At 40.1% G+C, this 18,003-nt stretch overlaps 1 protein-coding gene across 2 annotated transcripts in view; it reads left to right on the top strand.

Moving 5' to 3' along the window:
- The window catches only part of nlgn2b (neuroligin 2b), a 106,860-nt gene that overhangs the window by 21,878 nt on the left and 66,979 nt on the right, over positions 1 to 18,003 (top strand). For both annotated transcript variants that reach the window (XM_048178018.1, XM_048178026.1), the window contains exon 2: positions 10,291 to 11,000. In XM_048178018.1, coding sequence (XP_048033975.1) covers positions 10,514 to 11,000 — 487 coding nt within the window. In that variant the 5' untranslated portion in view covers positions 10,291 to 10,513. The remainder of the gene's footprint in view (positions 1 to 10,290; positions 11,001 to 18,003) is intronic.

An 18,003-nucleotide genomic window follows, 5' to 3' on the forward strand; every position in this document is an offset into this window, starting at 1 on the left:
GTTATTAAAGTCCCCCTGGGGTGAAAATCAAGTTTTTAATGTTGTTTATATGTCTATGTGGTGTTTGTAATATGATTTAAGACAAACCATGTGCAAATTCATAAGTCAACACCATTGCTGAGTATTTTCTCTTTAAAGGGATCATTTTCACTCAAAAATGAAAATTTGATGTTTATCTGCATACCCCCAGGGCATCCAAGATGTAGGTGACTTTGTTTCTTCAGTAGAACACAAATTATGATTTTTAACTCCAACCGCTGCCGTCTGTCAGTCAAATAATGCAAGTGAATGGTAACACAATTTATAAGAGTCAAAAAAACATGCACAGACAAATCCAAATTAAACCCTGCGGCTCGTGGCGACACATTGATGTCCTGAGACACGAAACGATCGGTTTGTGCAAGAAAACGAACAGTATTTATATCATTTTTTACCTCTAAAACACCACTGTCCAACTGCGTTCAGCACTCGGTTAGTGAGGTCTGATCGCGCTGTGACAATGGCAGTGATGTCTCGTGCTTAAACTTCAATGAGCGCTAGACATCACTTCCGCTGTCATCACTTCTGCTGTCAGAGCAGAGTTTTAGAGGTAAAAAATTATGTAAATACTGTTCGTTTTCTTGCACAAACCGATCGTTTCGTGTCTTAGGACATCAATGTGTCGTCACGAGCCGCAGGGTTTAATTTGGATTTGTCTAAATAAGTTTTATTTACTCGTATAAATTGTGTTACCATTCACTCGCATTATACGACTGATAGACGGCAACGGTTGGAGTTAAAAATCATAATTTGTGTTCTACTGAAGAAACAAAGTCACCTACATCTTGGATGCCCTGGGGGTAAGCAGATAAACATAAAATTTTCATTTTTGGGTGAACTATCCCTTTAAAACTGCAGTGGTCTAAAAACATGGTTTGAAATCACTGGTGTTTGTGACATCACAAACTACCTTGTAACCAATCACGTCAACGTGCCAGCAGGCTTTGGCATATCATTAACTATGACCACTCTGAAGCAGGGGAGTCTCAAGAGAAGCCAGGCTATCCCGGCATATATTTCTGTTGATATGAAAAATCGGATAGATTTAGCAATATAGCGGGTGTATGATGTGTGTTACGATGTTATGATGAACTATATGCCTTTCTCCACTGACGTTCTGAGTTGTTCAAAGCTTTTCTAAGGATATTGATTTTTAGAAGGCAGCTGTGTAACATAAGCAACACATTATTAGCAACTGTTTGATAATGTAGTCAAGCAAAAGGCTAATCATATTTATTACTGTCATGTGTCCGACTTTGAAAAAAGTAATATGATTGTGCTGCTTTTAGGTCAGTAAGTTGACCGAGTGGATCTCTGAGCTGGAGCGAGTGAGTGGAGGTGGGGCTCATTAGCATATTCATAGATCTGCATATACGAAATGAAGCAAGCTTGTAGAGTTACATTCAAGCTATTTTAAGGCATGAAGATCAAAGATGGGTTTTTAGGGATACAATTTTTGACTACAGGGGGACTTTAATTCATGTCGGACGAGATCACAGACATGGCTAAAAAAATAAAATAATAAAGTTAAAAATGAATTTGACTGTTACCTATGATCTTGGTATCATGAATTATTATGGCCACAATAACTTATATAAAAAAATACTGATATCGTGACAGCTCTAGTCTAGAACTCAATATAATTCAACATTTGATAAAATCTGTGTAATTTGATGTGAAATACTTTTTTTATTTATTTTATTTTATTTGAGTTTATATTGAATACTTTTACTTAATGATCCTGCAGGGCCATTTAAAATGAACTAGTGAAGGCAAAAAGCTTGACACAGATTACACACTATGAGTCAACCACCCATAATATATTCAAAGAAATGGTGATAAACAGAACTATAAACTAAATATATCACCTTTTTTTCCACTACATGTGAAATGCAGCATGGGCAGTTCTGGGGATGTCAGAACTGAAAGAAATGAAAAGAATAATTTCTTTCAACCAGTTCATGAAAATGCACTATACTTCACATTGATACCCTTCCGTCTGTTATCATAAGCGAACTTGAACCGAGCAACATTTGGTAATGACCATTAGCTTGTTTAGTTTATGATGAATGTATTTGATATGGTGTGCTGACTGGTCGATTTGTGTCATAATAGCTAATGGAGCCTTTCACTATTTTACATGTAACTAAAAAAGCATTTTCTATATTCACCCCATGTCACTAATTGGCACTTGACTGTCCCCCTGCAGTTGTCAGAATCGTGCTGTTCCCTCCAGGGTATTGTTTGGTTTAGGCGGTGCCAGATCCTCGGCAGGAGATTGTAGATGATGTACAGCAGCGGCTGATGGCTCAGGGCAGGCGGTCACACCTGGAGGTGATAGTAACGACTTTAGACTGATGGAGAAGGTTGGAGCCGTTACAGGATCACGTAGTGAAGCGGTGCTAAATTGTGAAGACTGAGACAGCGGTTGTTATCCGATGCTGTTTGTAGATGACAGAGGTCGGACCTAGTTTGGATTTTACAGCTGGTAAATGGATAATGTTTAGATAACGGATTGAAAAGATAAATTGCTATTTAAATGGGAATGTTGATTATATTATAAGGAAGAACATCACATAAATAGATTTTGACATTTTATGAAGAAACCATGAGTAGTGCGTGCCCGAGGTAAAGTGATTTAATTTATTTTCAGTGGAGAATAGTGAATCTGTGAATGTATTTTGTTGAATTTTAAAGTTATGTCTGTTTGTTATGGGGGATTTCTGGACGCAATCATTCATTTAGATTTTTTTTTTTTTTTTTTTTTTTTTAGACCTTCAGAATTTGGGCATGTTGTTGCTGATGATTTTGTTATTTAATTCATTTAAATTGTAACAATTCATGAATATATCCAGATGTACATTTCAAACATCATTATTCATCATAACCTACAGGCCAGTCATTTAATCATTTTTTCATCATTTGCAATTATTGAAATAGCTTCAATTAAAAAATAGTTGTCTGTAAAATTCATAGAATTATAGTGTACAATAATTCAGTTGAATCTCTTTGACTTTGCGTTCCGTTGTTATGCTATTTTTCAACTAAATTGTAAAATTGTATACTATTATTAATTGTATACTATGTATTCAGCAAAATCATTTGGGATAAGTTTACTTTGCTCCACAAAGGGGGTCATTTTTCCCCAGTAGTGGGACAAGATGGCCTCCTTTCCTGATTTTCAATTTTGTAAATTAGCAAGTGGTTTGATTTATTTACCTTAATAATATGTTGGATAATACATCATCTTGTACATGTTAAAGTCATGTTACAGTTCATGTTACATTAAATACACAGTTCTTAAGGTGGTATCTTCCCACATCCTACCCTAATTGTAATGTTAGTCTTAGCAAGGATGAGTTTCATCCTGAAGTTTAATACTTGGCAAACAGCAGTAAAAGATCATTATGATGTCATGAGAGAAGAATTATTTTGGAGAGAGATGAATGAATCTCTATATCTCATTGCCTTGGATTAGTGACTTCGCCCTTTGAGCCAGTTCAGGGTCACTTTCATATCGACTGAGCAAATGCTAAAATTCTGCTTGCAATTCAAATCATCTGTACGTGCCCTCGCAGGTTTTTATCGAACTCACCTCAAGAGTTGCATTAATCTCTTGAATCTGCTGAACTAAAATGGATCGGAGCCCAAGCCCGCTGCTGAATGCATCAAGCATAAGGACCCGAGCAGAACGGGAAGTGTGCATCACAGTCACTTACTGTAGTGGACGGAGAATGAGTGGTGTGTTATTTCAGCGCACAAACACACAGCCCTCTCAATTAGGATCCTTTTGCATGTCCTTCTAGCAGTGAGTGCTTTATTGGCAGGTCCAGTAGGACTGCATTTCCTTCAAATGCACACTAAAAAATTCTGCTACTACTAAGGCATCCGTCAACAAGAAGCAGAAAGAGGGGCGTACGTTGTTTTACTCACAGACTTACTGCTGCCCCTGAGGGCCTAACCTAGCCCACACGCAGCCAATCAACAAGGGCTTTGCGTGGGCTTCTTACACTCAGCTAGGCCATTTCCCATACACAAACACCCAAGAAATTGTCTGTGAGTGATTTATGAACTGACCATATCTAGTTTTATCAATAAAGCTCTTCCTCAGAGAAACAGTGTTTGTGTAACACTTTTAGATCACCGATTGCATGCAGCCCCCATAGTATTAGGAAGTTCCCTGGTGTCCTTACAGGAAATGAAATATGTGCATGTCCTAACCAATTGATCGAGAGCATTTTAGTCTTTGGTGTTTTGCAGGGATAGACAACAATGAATGAAATATCAAAACATTTAGGTGTTACTGTAACGACGGCTTAATTGCCATCAATGCATGGCATTTGAACAGTTTGTCTCTCAGTATAATTTGCAGTAATCTAAAAAAAAATCATTGTACTGGGGTCCTATAATAGGGGACCCCATAATATACTTGTATAATATAGATACCATGTGGTGCTTTGCACAGTTTGTGCTGGAAATTGTTTTATTTTATAAAAATAAAATATAGAGAAAAAAATCCAGTACAAACTATGTGCAATGTTCCACAGAGTATCTGAATTAATATGAGATAGTAAAATGATTAACCTAATAAAAGCTGTGATGATAGTAATAAAAAAAAAATAGAAAAGTGTTTTTTTATCACAGTTTAAGACTGAGTATATCACATCACACTGTTGTCACTTTCTGACATGTCATGTCAATTGCCCGTTAGCACAATTTGACATACCATTTAATATCTGAAGGGTGCATTTTGTCATGTCAGAGATCTTGATCACATGACTGGAGACATTTTCACTAGCTTACTGAGCGTATATCATAACAAGGACCTGATCTTGATGAGCTCGGAAACCTTTTACCTGGGGAGCTGAGAGAGCATGCTGTCTTTTTCTTGCTGTCTTCATACATTCTTGATTTATTACCACACGCTGGTGGTGATGTAACAGCACCTCTGCAGGTTATACACGTATTTGTGTGGCTGTGTGTTTGAAGGTGGGGGGTCAACTAAAAACTGCATATTTATGAAGTTCAATTGCAGCCCCACCAGGCGAGGGTGAATCTTTGGCCTTAATTGTGTCTCATAAATATTGATAGATTAGGATATTTTGGTGTTCCAGCACACTCATCTACACACAAGCAAAAATAGGATCCTCTTAATACTGCAAATTCCTCAAATGTAGCTTACAGATATTATCTCTTCTGATGTTTGATCAGGTTTCTTTTGCTGGGAAGTTTTAAAATATTTAAATATATTCAAAATGTGTGTGGGGTGGGGGGGGGGTTGGAATTGGATTGGAAATCTCGCGTTTTCAATGTGATTTTCGTGGTGATATTAGTGACAGCAGCTGTTGATATTGCAACAAAGATGAAAGGTACAATATGTACAATACTGCAACAACTTTTTGATAAAATCGTCTGCCCACTGTGCACGGAAGACTTCTGCCAGTCACGTCAAATTACAGCACTGAATAACGCGTTTCTATGGACAAAAATGCATCTAAAAATAGTGGAGGAAACAGATTGAGCAGCTGCAGGAAAGGCACGTGATCAAAAGAATTCTTTATTTTAAGCTTCAAGCTAATGCATTAGCATAATGGCTTGACAGATGCATGTGCGTCCTCAGCGCAAAACATTATACATAAATGTTACAAATTCACATGAGCATTTCCATTTTGCATAAAAGCTCACCCTGACAGTCTGCGTTAAACTTCAAACTTTACTGAATGAGCGCCGGCGCGTCGGTGAGTGACGGGACGTGGGAGAGAGGGAGACAATTAATATTCAGAGCAAAAATATTAATTTTGCTGAAATATCTGTTGTTTAAAGTTACATTTAGATTTAAAAATCAACATGTCATTCAAGTTTTTTATGACAGTAGTAACTGTAAAGGGATAACAACATGTAATTGAATATAAATGTAAGATGTTTCTTATAGCCTATTTACAGGATAAAGAAATGACAGTAAGAGATGATTGTGCCCAGAGTGAATGTGTGTGTTCCTGCTGAACATTTATCTTACCTGTTGGTTAACACTGAGTTTGTGTTTAACTTTATTATCTTCATTACTATCTTCATTTTTAATGTAGAGAAGAGATTTAAACTATATTCACTATATACAGTGCTAAAGTTATTAGACATCTGATACCTAATGTTGTGGTTTGTGCCACAGGTCAGGGCAGCCTAAACTATCAGTATTGGTGCTAAAATCATTTTTAATATTTCTGTAGTGGTTAATCCACCAGTATGTGTAAGCTCTTTACTTACATAAGTATTTCTAAAGCTACAATATATTTATTGTTGTTATCCATGAATTTTTGATTTTACTGTTTTACAAGAAAGGCAGGAAAAAGTAAAACACTTCATAGTTTTGTTTTTTTTCAGATGCCCAATTAGTCAATAACAACACAGACTGTTATTAAGTTTTTGTCAATAAAATAAAAATAAATAAAATTAGGATTTTATACGATTAATCGAAAAAATAATCGGCCAACTAATCGATTATCAAAATAATCATTAGTTGCAGCCCTAATATATTTTGTTGACTTGTGTACTTAAATGATCCCAAATGTTTCCAAGAATGTTTAAATCCAGAGAAATAAACAATTTTAACCAGGACACGGACTGTGTCCGTGCGTCGCCTAACAACGACATCATACCCACGTTACCCTCGATTTCCGGTTTAATATTGTAGAAACCATGGAAACACCAAAGTCGCTTTAATATATTATGTGTTTTATTAGACAGGTGAGCAACTGTTCATTGACAGAAAACGAATCATTATTATATAACTCAACAGTAAGTCTTATTGTTTAAATCTTGATTTCTTGATTTACCTCGAGTACCATGTTTTACCATGCCTAACATCGATCTAGCTTACTGCAGTGTGCAACAAGTGTCTCATAGTAGCCGCTGAGTGAAAGCACAGAGTAGCAATAACGTTCAACACACAAATGTATCTAATTTCATAAAAAAACAGTGCTGTGTTACTCCACATATGCTTGACCGGAAGAAACGGAAGCAGTCGTGAGCGGCATAATAAAAGCTCCACTGCTATAGAGCCGTGTGTCGCGCTTGTCTTTCATTAGCAATCGCCCCAGCTGCCTCGTTCCGCTCCAATGGCTTTCAGCCACACCCTGCTTCATACTATGTAATGTTAATAAATCTTTAATAAATTAGCTCATCCATGAATATGATTTCTGCTCGAGTCCCGTCGGATTCTTTCCACCAGCTATAGACGTGAAGACAACACCTCCCATGATTCCGCAAAATCAAGGCGTCATCAAGCTACGCCTTGAATAAGCGACCTCTAGCGGCAAAACTTTTTTTTTTATAAGCGGCTTTTTTATATACACATGAGTGATGACTACCAATAGGAGTGGAGACAGTGAATTGCCTTCTGAAACAGTTGGATGTTGCACTCAAGTAGGAAAAACTCCTCGGAACCAACAAGACAGCAGCTTCTTAATAGCTTAATTGTAAGTTTCTTGGAAGAAAGAGTCTGTTAAGTGGCTACTTACAGTACACACTACTTCTTACATAAATGCATTTACTCCTTGCTGATGGTTTTAAGTGTCATCAGTGACTTTGGGGTTGTTCATATCCGATATCTACGTTTATCCATGAATTTTGAGCTGAAATCTTCGTTACATGTCTCAGGTGTCTCTGATCCTAAATCTTATGGTATTAGATGCTGTCACTGTATTTTGTAATAGAAACTGTTTTCATCGTTTAGTGCAGAAAGTGAGCTCTGGATTTTGACATATGAGGTCATGAGAATGTTTACGACATGTCTGGTGTTGTGTCGAACCCAGTGTTTCACAATCTTCCTCTTCCTTCACCTTTTCCCTAGTCAGGTTCTCCTGCAGTTGGTGATTTTCTACTCCAGGTGTTTTGTGTCCAGGTTTAGTGCTGCTAGGTTGATTAGCTGTGCTTTGGTTGCCATGGAGATGCCGAGTGCTTGAAGAACAGCATACTCTGGATAATTCTGTCTTTGCTCTTGACTCTTGATTTCTTTGTAAAATCTTCTATCTCCTGCGAGGATGATGCCCAGATGTTTCACTAAGATGGTTTCATGTTTTTCCTCAGCTGTTCAGATTGGTTGTGTGTTCTTTGTGGCTGTGCACACATTTACTTTAGCATACATTTACTTCTCTATAAAGTCTCCAAGCTTTGATCAGCAGAATGGAGCAGTTTGCTCAGGGCCTGTGAGGAGACATTTACTTCATTCTTGATTTTGTCAATGTAGATCCTGGGACAACGGTTGTCACTTTAAAGTGGTTATACAGCCCTCATGGTGTCCAAACTACACTCACAACTCCCACACAGATTGGCATTCTGCTGTTGAGAAGTCAGCCTACATCTTTACAAAGTTTTATTTTATTTATTTTTTTGAGTTGTGCCTGTTGGCAGTCAAACTTTTTTTCTGGTCCTTAAACCCCTTCTGACAGTCTCTTCAAAAAAAAAAAAAAAAAAAAACTTGCAGCTATCTTGTTTTTATTCTACAGATTTTTACAGAATTCAGACACTGCTTTGAAATTGTCAATTTTTCTTCTGGTTTGGATGTCAGTGTAAACAGACTTTTTTTAAGCCAGTAAAGCCATCTAAATGCAAAGCTGCATTGGGATAATGTGCCAATTGGGTTGTGCTTAAACCATTTATAAACTTAAAGGCCAGAACACACCAAGCTGACGCCGACGAACTAGTGGCGACGAAAGCAGACTGCGGGGTTGGCTCACGTTGGCAGCGTCTGTGTCCAAAGTTGCCCTGACACACCAAAGCGATGCTAAACAGCCGACGGCCAAGTAGCACGTCAGTTCTGCGCCTGCGTGAGATGAAATGCCTTTCCGATCCAGCAGGCGGCAGTATCTGAACAGCCAATCAGAATGATCAGATGGACCGACGAGCTCCAACGCCAATTTAACGTTGAATCGGCCGAAAAAAAGCCGACGAGGACCAACTTCAGCCGACGGTGTGGAACACACTGAGAAAACTTAGTCGGCCGACGAAGAAAAACTGCCCGACGGCCGACCGTCAGCTTGGTGTGTTCCTGCCTTTAGGCTACCTGATAAAAGAACACAGTCCTTTTATCAGGTAGCCTAAAGGACCTTATTGTTAATGTTGCTTTGACACCTATATGAAATAAGTTGAAGTACTAAAATGACTAAAACTAAAAAAAATAAAGCTAATTTAAAAAATAAAAATGTCAAAAGCACCCCTAAAAATATTAGTAAAACTTAAACTACAATTGAAAACTGAAAATATAAAAGCTAATTCTAAATATTAAAAAATACTATAATAATATTATACTGAAATAACACTGCTTGCGAATGGATGCTTCTAGTATGCATACGTTTTTAAGCCCAGATACATGCTGTCCACTGTAGATTATTCATTCTGGAAGCAGTTTCCAGGACCAATCGCGTATGATATCATCGTTCTTGAGTCACTGATTCCTGTTACCCTGTATGACTCCAGAATTAAGTGTCTCGTTATGGGTCGATTTTAAATTGGTCTGTCTCTGTACACCCAGTCCCTGTTCATAATGTCTTTTTATGCCAAAATGGCAGTAAACACTTCTCCTTGCATTCCTCGTAGATCATTATGTCATGTGGTTAATTCCCCCCTGTAGATGTATGTCTTTAGTTTAAGAGAGGGGGGAAGGTAATTGTGTCACAGACTGTCAGCGGCAGACAGTTATTACGCCCAAATACCCCCATCTACTCTAGCAAGATTGAAACTAGTACGGCTAAGTCAAGTGGAACGAAGGGGAGGCAGGAACCAAGAATCTAGAGCAACAGCACGTCGGGGGGAACTTAAAATGAACACACTTGGTGCTATCATCTCCTCCGAGGAAGTCAATTAAGCAGCACACTCGGTATTTCACACCCCCCGGTACCCGAGTGTGAATATGTGTCGCTGTTGTGCACCTCTCAACGATGTGACAAGCGTGCTGGAGAGAACGGCCCATGGTCCAGATATGCATCTGTAATTATGCGCCTTAGAGAATACTGCAGAAAAAGAAGAAGATATTTCAACCAAGATATTAAACAAACATTAAGAGAAAGATTATATGCAATGGAACAAATGATATTTAATTAGATTCATGTTTCACATGTTTATGGTTGATATGATTTTTAAACCTCAGGCAATACTGTAATTACCTTTTATTGTGTTTGATAGTATTGGTATGCATGTTTTACTGTCTGCAGTTAATGATATCTGTCTTTCTGCTTCTGTCTCTCTCTCTCCCTGTAGGGAACTAATGAGCAAATCGCAATAGAAGCTCATGTTGCACTAACATCAGGATGAAGTTCTTCACCGCTCAGTGTCAGCAGTCCTCTTCTGTGCTCCACTGAGGATACACACACCCTCGCTTCCGCAAAACTTTGAAATCACTGGAGGGGCCTGAAACTCTTCCCCCTTGTCCGTTTCACATATAGTTACCCATCGCTGGGGCACCACTCACCTCAACCGAAGCATGTCATTGGTGGGTGTGGCACGATTGCGGCGGGAGACGGCCCGCTCCTGCCCGCGCCGCATTTCTGACACTTGCCTGGTGTGGCTGCTGGGCTTGGCGCTGCGCCTGGCACTGTCCTCCTGCCAGCGGGCAGACCTCACCGCCGCCAAGCACCCTATGGTCACCACAGGCTACGGGAAGCTTCGGGGCGTACGCAAGGAGCTGAACAATGAGATTCTGGGCCCGGTTGAGCAGTACTTGGGCGTCCCCTACGCCACCCCGCCAGTGGGCGAGAGGCGCTTCCAGCCCCCGGAGGCACCAGGCTCCTGGCAGGAGATCCGTAACGCTACCCAGTTTGCACCAGTGTGCCCGCAGAACATCCACGGGGTGCTGCCAGAGATCATGCTTCCCGTATGGTTCACCGACAACCTGGATGCAGCCGCGGCGTATGTACAGAACCAGAGCGAGGACTGCCTTTACCTCAATGTCTACGTTCCCACAGAGGATGGTAAGTTTCATAGAAACATACATTGATCTGTGGAATGTTTCATTCATATTCATTCTCACTCACTATAAACATATTTTCACCCGCACAGAAACGTACATCCGCATACTTACCCTTTCTCAGTGTGATAGGGAAACTAATCAACTTGTGCGATTCTGTCCTTTTCCAGGACTTACTGTAGCAGTGTGTTACAGAGAGTTTATGGAACATAAAACAAAGGATTCAAACTCATTTACAATCATTATACTTCCAAATAAGACGCTCTTTTCACATAACCCGTTTTCTGGATAACCTTGGGATCCTTCTCTTTTTGTTCTCCTGTAAAAGCTAATCTGTTGCTCATGATCACATGCAGGGTTTAAGTTAGATTAGTTGAATTTAGCTCATACAAAATGGTAGTTGCCAGAGCTAAAGAGAGCAAGAACTCCTGTGAGCACAACGGATATTTAACATGCTCCAGTCAGTGATTGTTACTGAAACTGCACAGGCAACAATCTGAGCATGTGCTAAAGTCTCTGATAAATGGGCCTCACTGCAGTTTGTAAATGGGTTTTGCAGAGACTGCTGGGTAATGTCTCACTGTGCCAGCTCTCAAAATGGGTTGTCATAGACATGGGAGTGTGGCAGGCAATGTGTGTTTGTTCGAGAGATGAAAGCTCTTCAACGATGAAACCATATACACAGGAGGTCTCGTAATGCTAATAGCACTTTTGCGTTTTAGCAACTCCGTGTACTCTTTGAGTGTGTTAATGTGCCTGTCCATTACAGTGAGTCAGTAAATCAGTCTTCCTTAATTTGTAGATATACATTCACTAAGTGCTGTAGATTGCAGTTGGATGATGCATCCATTGCAGGAACGATTCTAGGATTTCAGTCTTCAAGCAGCTCAATTTGATGTGGCTCAGAGACTGATTGCAAGTTTGAATCTTGCTGTAGCTTTTTAAAATAAATTCAAATAGGTTGTCTAGTATACCTAAATCACACAATGACATGCTAATTATCTTTGAATTTTTTGAGATTTCACTGTAACAGAGACGTTTGATATGAAATATCTTGAAATATCTTTTGACAAGTTTGAGATTAGTTTACAGTATTTTTTTCTAAGGAGAAGCATAAGTCTCCATTTGCTCTCCATTTAAACTCATTGCTGTCTAGGACAAGAAATTGCGACATTAAAGTGCCCCTATTATGCTATTTTAAAGGTTCTTAATTTTGTTTGAGAGGTCTCCTATAACAGGTTTACAAGCATCAATGGTCAAAATACGCTTTCATTTTCTCATAATATACATTGCACATCACCACATTTTTCAATGATTCTCAAACGACTTCTCCGATGCTTCAGTCTCTCTAAATCCCCCCTTTCCGTGAGCCTGCTCTGCTCTGATTGACCAGACGACCCAGTATATTGTGATTGGTCTACCACTTACACCGCATGTGGAAACAAACACCCATTACCATAACCGATTCAGCTCTGGAGGCTTCCGGAGCTCAGCAATTGTACACACTATAAAGACCATATCAATCCTAGCGCGAGTCTGATGATGAAACATTGGAAGAACTAGTTATTCAACCCGAGCCTCCATTGCAAGAACGACTTGAGCAGGACATTTCTCAGTGATACACTACTCCGTTTGATGTTCATCATGAGATGTTGGAACTGTAATTCCTCTACATCAGTATTAACAAGTGTATGTCCATTAACAAACTGATGTGTATATTTCTAATTTATTGTGGTGCACATGTGGGAACTGTATCATTAACAGTATCAATAATAGTGCTAACGTTAGCCAAGCACTAACGTGAATGACTGATGTAACAAAGTTTGTAAAACAAATCATGCTCCATCCTTTATCATTACTCAGAGTAATAAGAATGACAGACAATCTGCATTAATGGACACAATTTTAGGTAATTGTGAGCCACAGCTGATTTGCAAATTATTTCAGTAAGACAGTGATAACGTTAGCCGGTTAGCTGGAGACCTAGCACAATATAAAAAACAAAACTACAAATTTATGAACACACAGTAGAAAATATATACATCAATAATTAATCATACTTACAGGCTGTGATTCTGAGGAGCAAGTTGGTCCAAATAAAGTGGCTATTGTCCTATCTTTAATGACATTTTGTAAATACCATTTAGACCTCATGGAGATTTGAGAAGCAATCGTGAAAATGTTATTCTGGTGATGTATCAATGTGGTAATTTTAACCACGGACTCTTTACATCCTCATCCTTTGGAAGTGTTTACAATGAGAATTTGCTTTTGCTGACCAAAAAACAGCATCTTCTCGACGTATACAACACGAACCAGCTACAGCGTTCGAGGGTGTGTCAAAGTAGACTTTGTTCATGGGCAGCCAATGAAGACCATAGGTGAGCATTATGTTACTTTGTGATGTATGGCCGTCACGGAAGTGGGATTCGAATTCCTAACGACTCGTTTAAGCTGTTCAGAGTCGATTCTTTCTTTTGAGAGACAATAACTGTATTTATCGTGGCTCCACAACTTTGCAGATCTTTTATATTCACAGACATTTACATTACACATTGCATGAAAGGTAATATTTGAAAAAGCATAATCGAGGCACTTTAAAATATTTCATTTGTGCTTATTCTTTTCATACCTTATTCCACATGTAAAAATCAAATATAAGAATGAATGAGATATATAATGAGTGATTCTAAATCTGAATCTATGAGAATCTTCACACATTAAATTTAGAAACATCCAAAAGTCCATGTGTTATTTGCACACATGAGTTGAAAGAAACGACTTCTGTGTACAGAAATATTTCTTCACTAATAAGAGATAAGAAGCAAATCTGGGGCCATATAACAAGAGAAGATCATAATTATTTTTCATAATTATGAAGATGAATTGCATTTACTCACAAGGGAATATGTAAGCGTTTGATTCATGCGTATACAGTTGTACACACACTGTGGAATATTCTCACAGACAGCAGTGCAGTGGATCTGCAGTATGCATGCAGACATATAACATTAGATGTTTTAAACGCTTTAGATGGGACATCTATGCCATATTTGCAGTGTTAAGATGGGTCTACAACATTAAAAGAAATTAGTTCACAACAACACAGAGAAACAGTGCCTCCACAGTAGGTGATTAATGCATCTGACAGTGTTGTGGAGGTGTACACACTCTCCACACTCATCGCTTCCCATGTTTATGTGTGCCAAGTGCCTCTGCGTTGCTAGTGAGTCTTATCAGAAAATCGCCCAGTACACACTCACTGACGGGGATTCCTACACAGTCACCGCACTGAGAATCATTCACAGGTTTGGGAGGGATTTAATGGATCTGGACTTGGCACCTTCACTGCATTTCAGTTTAACATTTGGTTGGTGTTTAGTGTGGGACATGTTAGTGGGGATGTGAGTGTAGTTTACAGCCAAAGGATTAGAAGAAACAGTAATTATCTCATCTATCTCTCCTTCTCACTCATTCACTCTCTTTCTCAGGCATTTTCAAACTTTCTGAAAAACCCACAAATATGATTATCCCTTTGGGTTCTCCTTCCTAAATCCTTTTATGCTGAGTGTTTCTGTCACGGAATGCTCTTAGACTTAGATAAGATCCAATTGCAGTTTTATTGGGAAATCCAAAATCAACGTCATATGCCAGGCAAAGGGTCAAAATACTTGCAAAATCCACTAAACAGGAAACAAGAAACCAGGCAGAGTGCACAGATGTGCAGAGTGACAACTACAAAAACTTGATGACAGATGACAGACATGGCATGGTATAACTAGACAGAAGCTAACAATGAAATGAGTTACAGCTGAATGCAATAATGATGAGTCCAGACAAAGGATTATGGGAGTTGAAGTTCATGGCTGAGGGAAGGAGAGTCAGGGAAGGAGTGCCCTCTAGTGGCCAACCTGGGTACTCCAGCAAGTGACTATGACATTACCCTCCCTCTAAGGAGCGGATTCCAGATGCTCCAAAGGCCAAAAAAAAAGAAAAGTCCAGGAGGAAGGTGGAGCGGAGGAGGATCAGGGGGAGGGATGGTGGGCCAGGTCCATGGAGGGGAAAGGGAACTGGAGACAAAGGCAAAGCAGAAGGCCAGGGTGTAACAGGCTGAGCAGGCGCCCAGGGTGGAGCAGACTGAGCAGGCCGCCAGGGCGGAGCAGACTGAGCAGGAAGGGCAGAAAACCATCTCTGTGATGCTAGAGACCACCACAGCAGCACAGATGGGCTTGAAGATCCCCACAACGGAGCAGATGACCACCACGGCAGCACAGATGGGCTTAATGACCCCCACGGCGGAGCAGACGACCACCACAGTTGAGTAGATGGGCTTGACAGAGGGGTTAGTGTTGGCCACAAGAGCCATGTAAAAACAATCAGATAGTTTAAGCGTGTCCACCATAGACATAAAGGGCCAGCAGAGTGTCTCTGGTTAATAGGAAGTTTGTATATGACCTCTTTGGTGGTGTTGAGACAGATAGACAGTTCATGTACATCCTTCTGACGTTGCATCGAGACAAATAGGAAGTTTACATACGACCTCTGTGGTCACATTGAAGCAAACAGGAAGTTGATGTACAACCTCTGTGATCATGTCGAGACAACCTCCTTGGTCACAGTCAGGCAGCCAAAAAACTCATGGACTGGAGCGGATTCCGGAGCAAACTCATGAGTTGGAGCAGCCTCTGGAGTAGACTCTTGGGCTAGAGCAGACTCATAGGCTGGAGCGGGCTCTGGAGCATACTCATGGGCTAGAGCGGGCTCTGGAGGGGACTCATGGGCTGGAGTGGACTCATGGGCTGGACCGGGCTCTGGAGTGGACTCATGGGCTGGAGCGGGCCCTGGAGCAGACCCATGGGCTGGAGCGGGCTCCTAAACAGACTCTACACAGTAAAATCCCCAGAGTTAAATCAACTCTGCTCAGAGTACATATGGTCCCTCTCTAAATAGTGTTAAAGTAACACTGAAGCAAAGTTAAAATTAATGAGATAATTAAGCAATTAATAAGGCTGTGACTGAAGTCAGTTGTAGTTCTTGTGTTTCTCTTTTCTTCAGTGATTCTGCTTGTTAACAGCAGCTGTTCATCACTAATGCACAATCATCACTTAATTAATTGTTTAATTATCTCATTAACTTTAACTCTGCTTCAGTGTTATTTTAACACTATTTAGAGAGGGACCATATGTACTCTGAGCAGAGTTGATTTAATTCTGGAGATTTTGCTGTGTAGGGCTGAAACAGACTCTTGGGCAGGAGCAGGCTCTGAAACAGATTCTTGGGCTGGAGCGAGTTCTGAAACAGAATCTTGAACTGAAGCAGGCTCAGGAGTGGATTCTTGGATTGTAGTGAGCTTAGGGGTTGATCTTTCATCAGTTATGGGAAATATCATGGACATCATACCCACCTCCTTAGCTGTTTGGAAACAACCCACAATAATTAGGTAAATTGGCAATAGGTGAGTGTGACGAGCAGGGCGGGCGAGAGCCGTGAGGGAACGGCGCGAGACCGGTGACGCAAGTGATAACGAGCATCACCAGTGGGGTGCACCGGCCTTGAGTCCCTCACGGAGGAGCTCCAGGAGCATAAAAGGAGGAGCGACGACAGTGAAGGACGAGAGAGGACCAGGCCTCGACTTTATTTTATGTTTTATTATGTTTGTGTGGCCGGCAGACGTCCGCAAGGGTTTTGTATTTGTTTATTTTGAATTACAGTTATGTTGAATGTTTGCCAGTTCCCACCTCCTTCTTCCCATATCTACGAACTGTGTTACAGTGAGGGTATCGTGATTGGGTATAAGGTGCATCTCAGTCTTTGCAAGCATAGACAGGTCATGGCTCAGCACTTTGTGACAAATATCATGAGAGAATTGTCAAACAATTCAGAAATCACATTTCTCAATGTAACATTGCAAAGAATTTAGGACTTTTACAATCTACCATACATAATATTGTGAAAAGATTCAGGGAATACAGAGAAATGTCAGGCCATTTAGGGCAAGGCAGGAAACCTCTGTTGAATGTGCATGACCTTCGAGCCCTCAGATGGCATTGCATGAGAAATCATCATGCTACTGTGTTAAATATAGCCACATGGGCTCAGGAGTACTTTGGAAAACTGTTGTCACTTAACACATTCTGCCGCTGTATCAACTAAATGCATTGAATCCCTGTTAAGCTATACATCAAATATATACAGAGATGCTGCAGAGTTTTCTGGGCCCGAGCTCATCTGAGATGGTCCAAAAGAGTGGAAATGTGTGCTGTGGTCAGATGGGTCCACATTTGGGAAAAACGGACATTGAGTCCTCAGTCCCAGAGACGAAAGGGACCAACCAGACTTGCATCAGCAACAGGTGCAAAAGCAAACATCAGTCATGGTATGGGGGAGCATCAGTGCACACGGCATGGGGGACTTGCATATGTGTGAAAATACCATTGACATGGACATGTATTGGGATTGTACAGACAGAGACTTATACTGCCAACAAGATGACATCTTTTCTGAGAAGCGAGACAATGCCAGCCCTCATTCTGCACATGCTACAACAGAGTGGTTTCATAGACACTCTACACCTTAGAGTGGGTGTGCTTGACTGCCTGCCTGCAGTCCAGATCTGTCTCCTATTGAAAATGTATGGCCTTCGTGAAAAGAAGAATCAGACAACGATGACCATGGACTGTTGAGCAGCAGTCTTGTATGAGGCAAGATTGGGCAAAAATTCCACTTGCAGAACTGCAACAATTAGCATCCTCAATTCCTGAACAATTAAAAAAAAAGTGTAATTAAAAGGAAAGGTGATGTGACACAGTGGTAAACATACCTCTGTCCAATTTTTTTTTTTTTTTTTTTTTTTTTTGAGTATATTGCAGCCATCAAAATCATTTTTTATATATAAAAAATGTATATATCTAAGTTTGTCCTTTTAAAACATTGGAAATCTTTTTTGTACTTTGTACTTTTGCCAGTTAAATACAGGTTAAAGAGAATTAACAAACAACAGATTCTTG

Source organism: Megalobrama amblycephala, linkage group LG2 (genome assembly GCF_018812025.1).
Source record: "Megalobrama amblycephala isolate DHTTF-2021 linkage group LG2, ASM1881202v1, whole genome shotgun sequence".
Taxonomy (NCBI): domain Eukaryota; kingdom Metazoa; phylum Chordata; class Actinopteri; order Cypriniformes; family Xenocyprididae; genus Megalobrama; species Megalobrama amblycephala.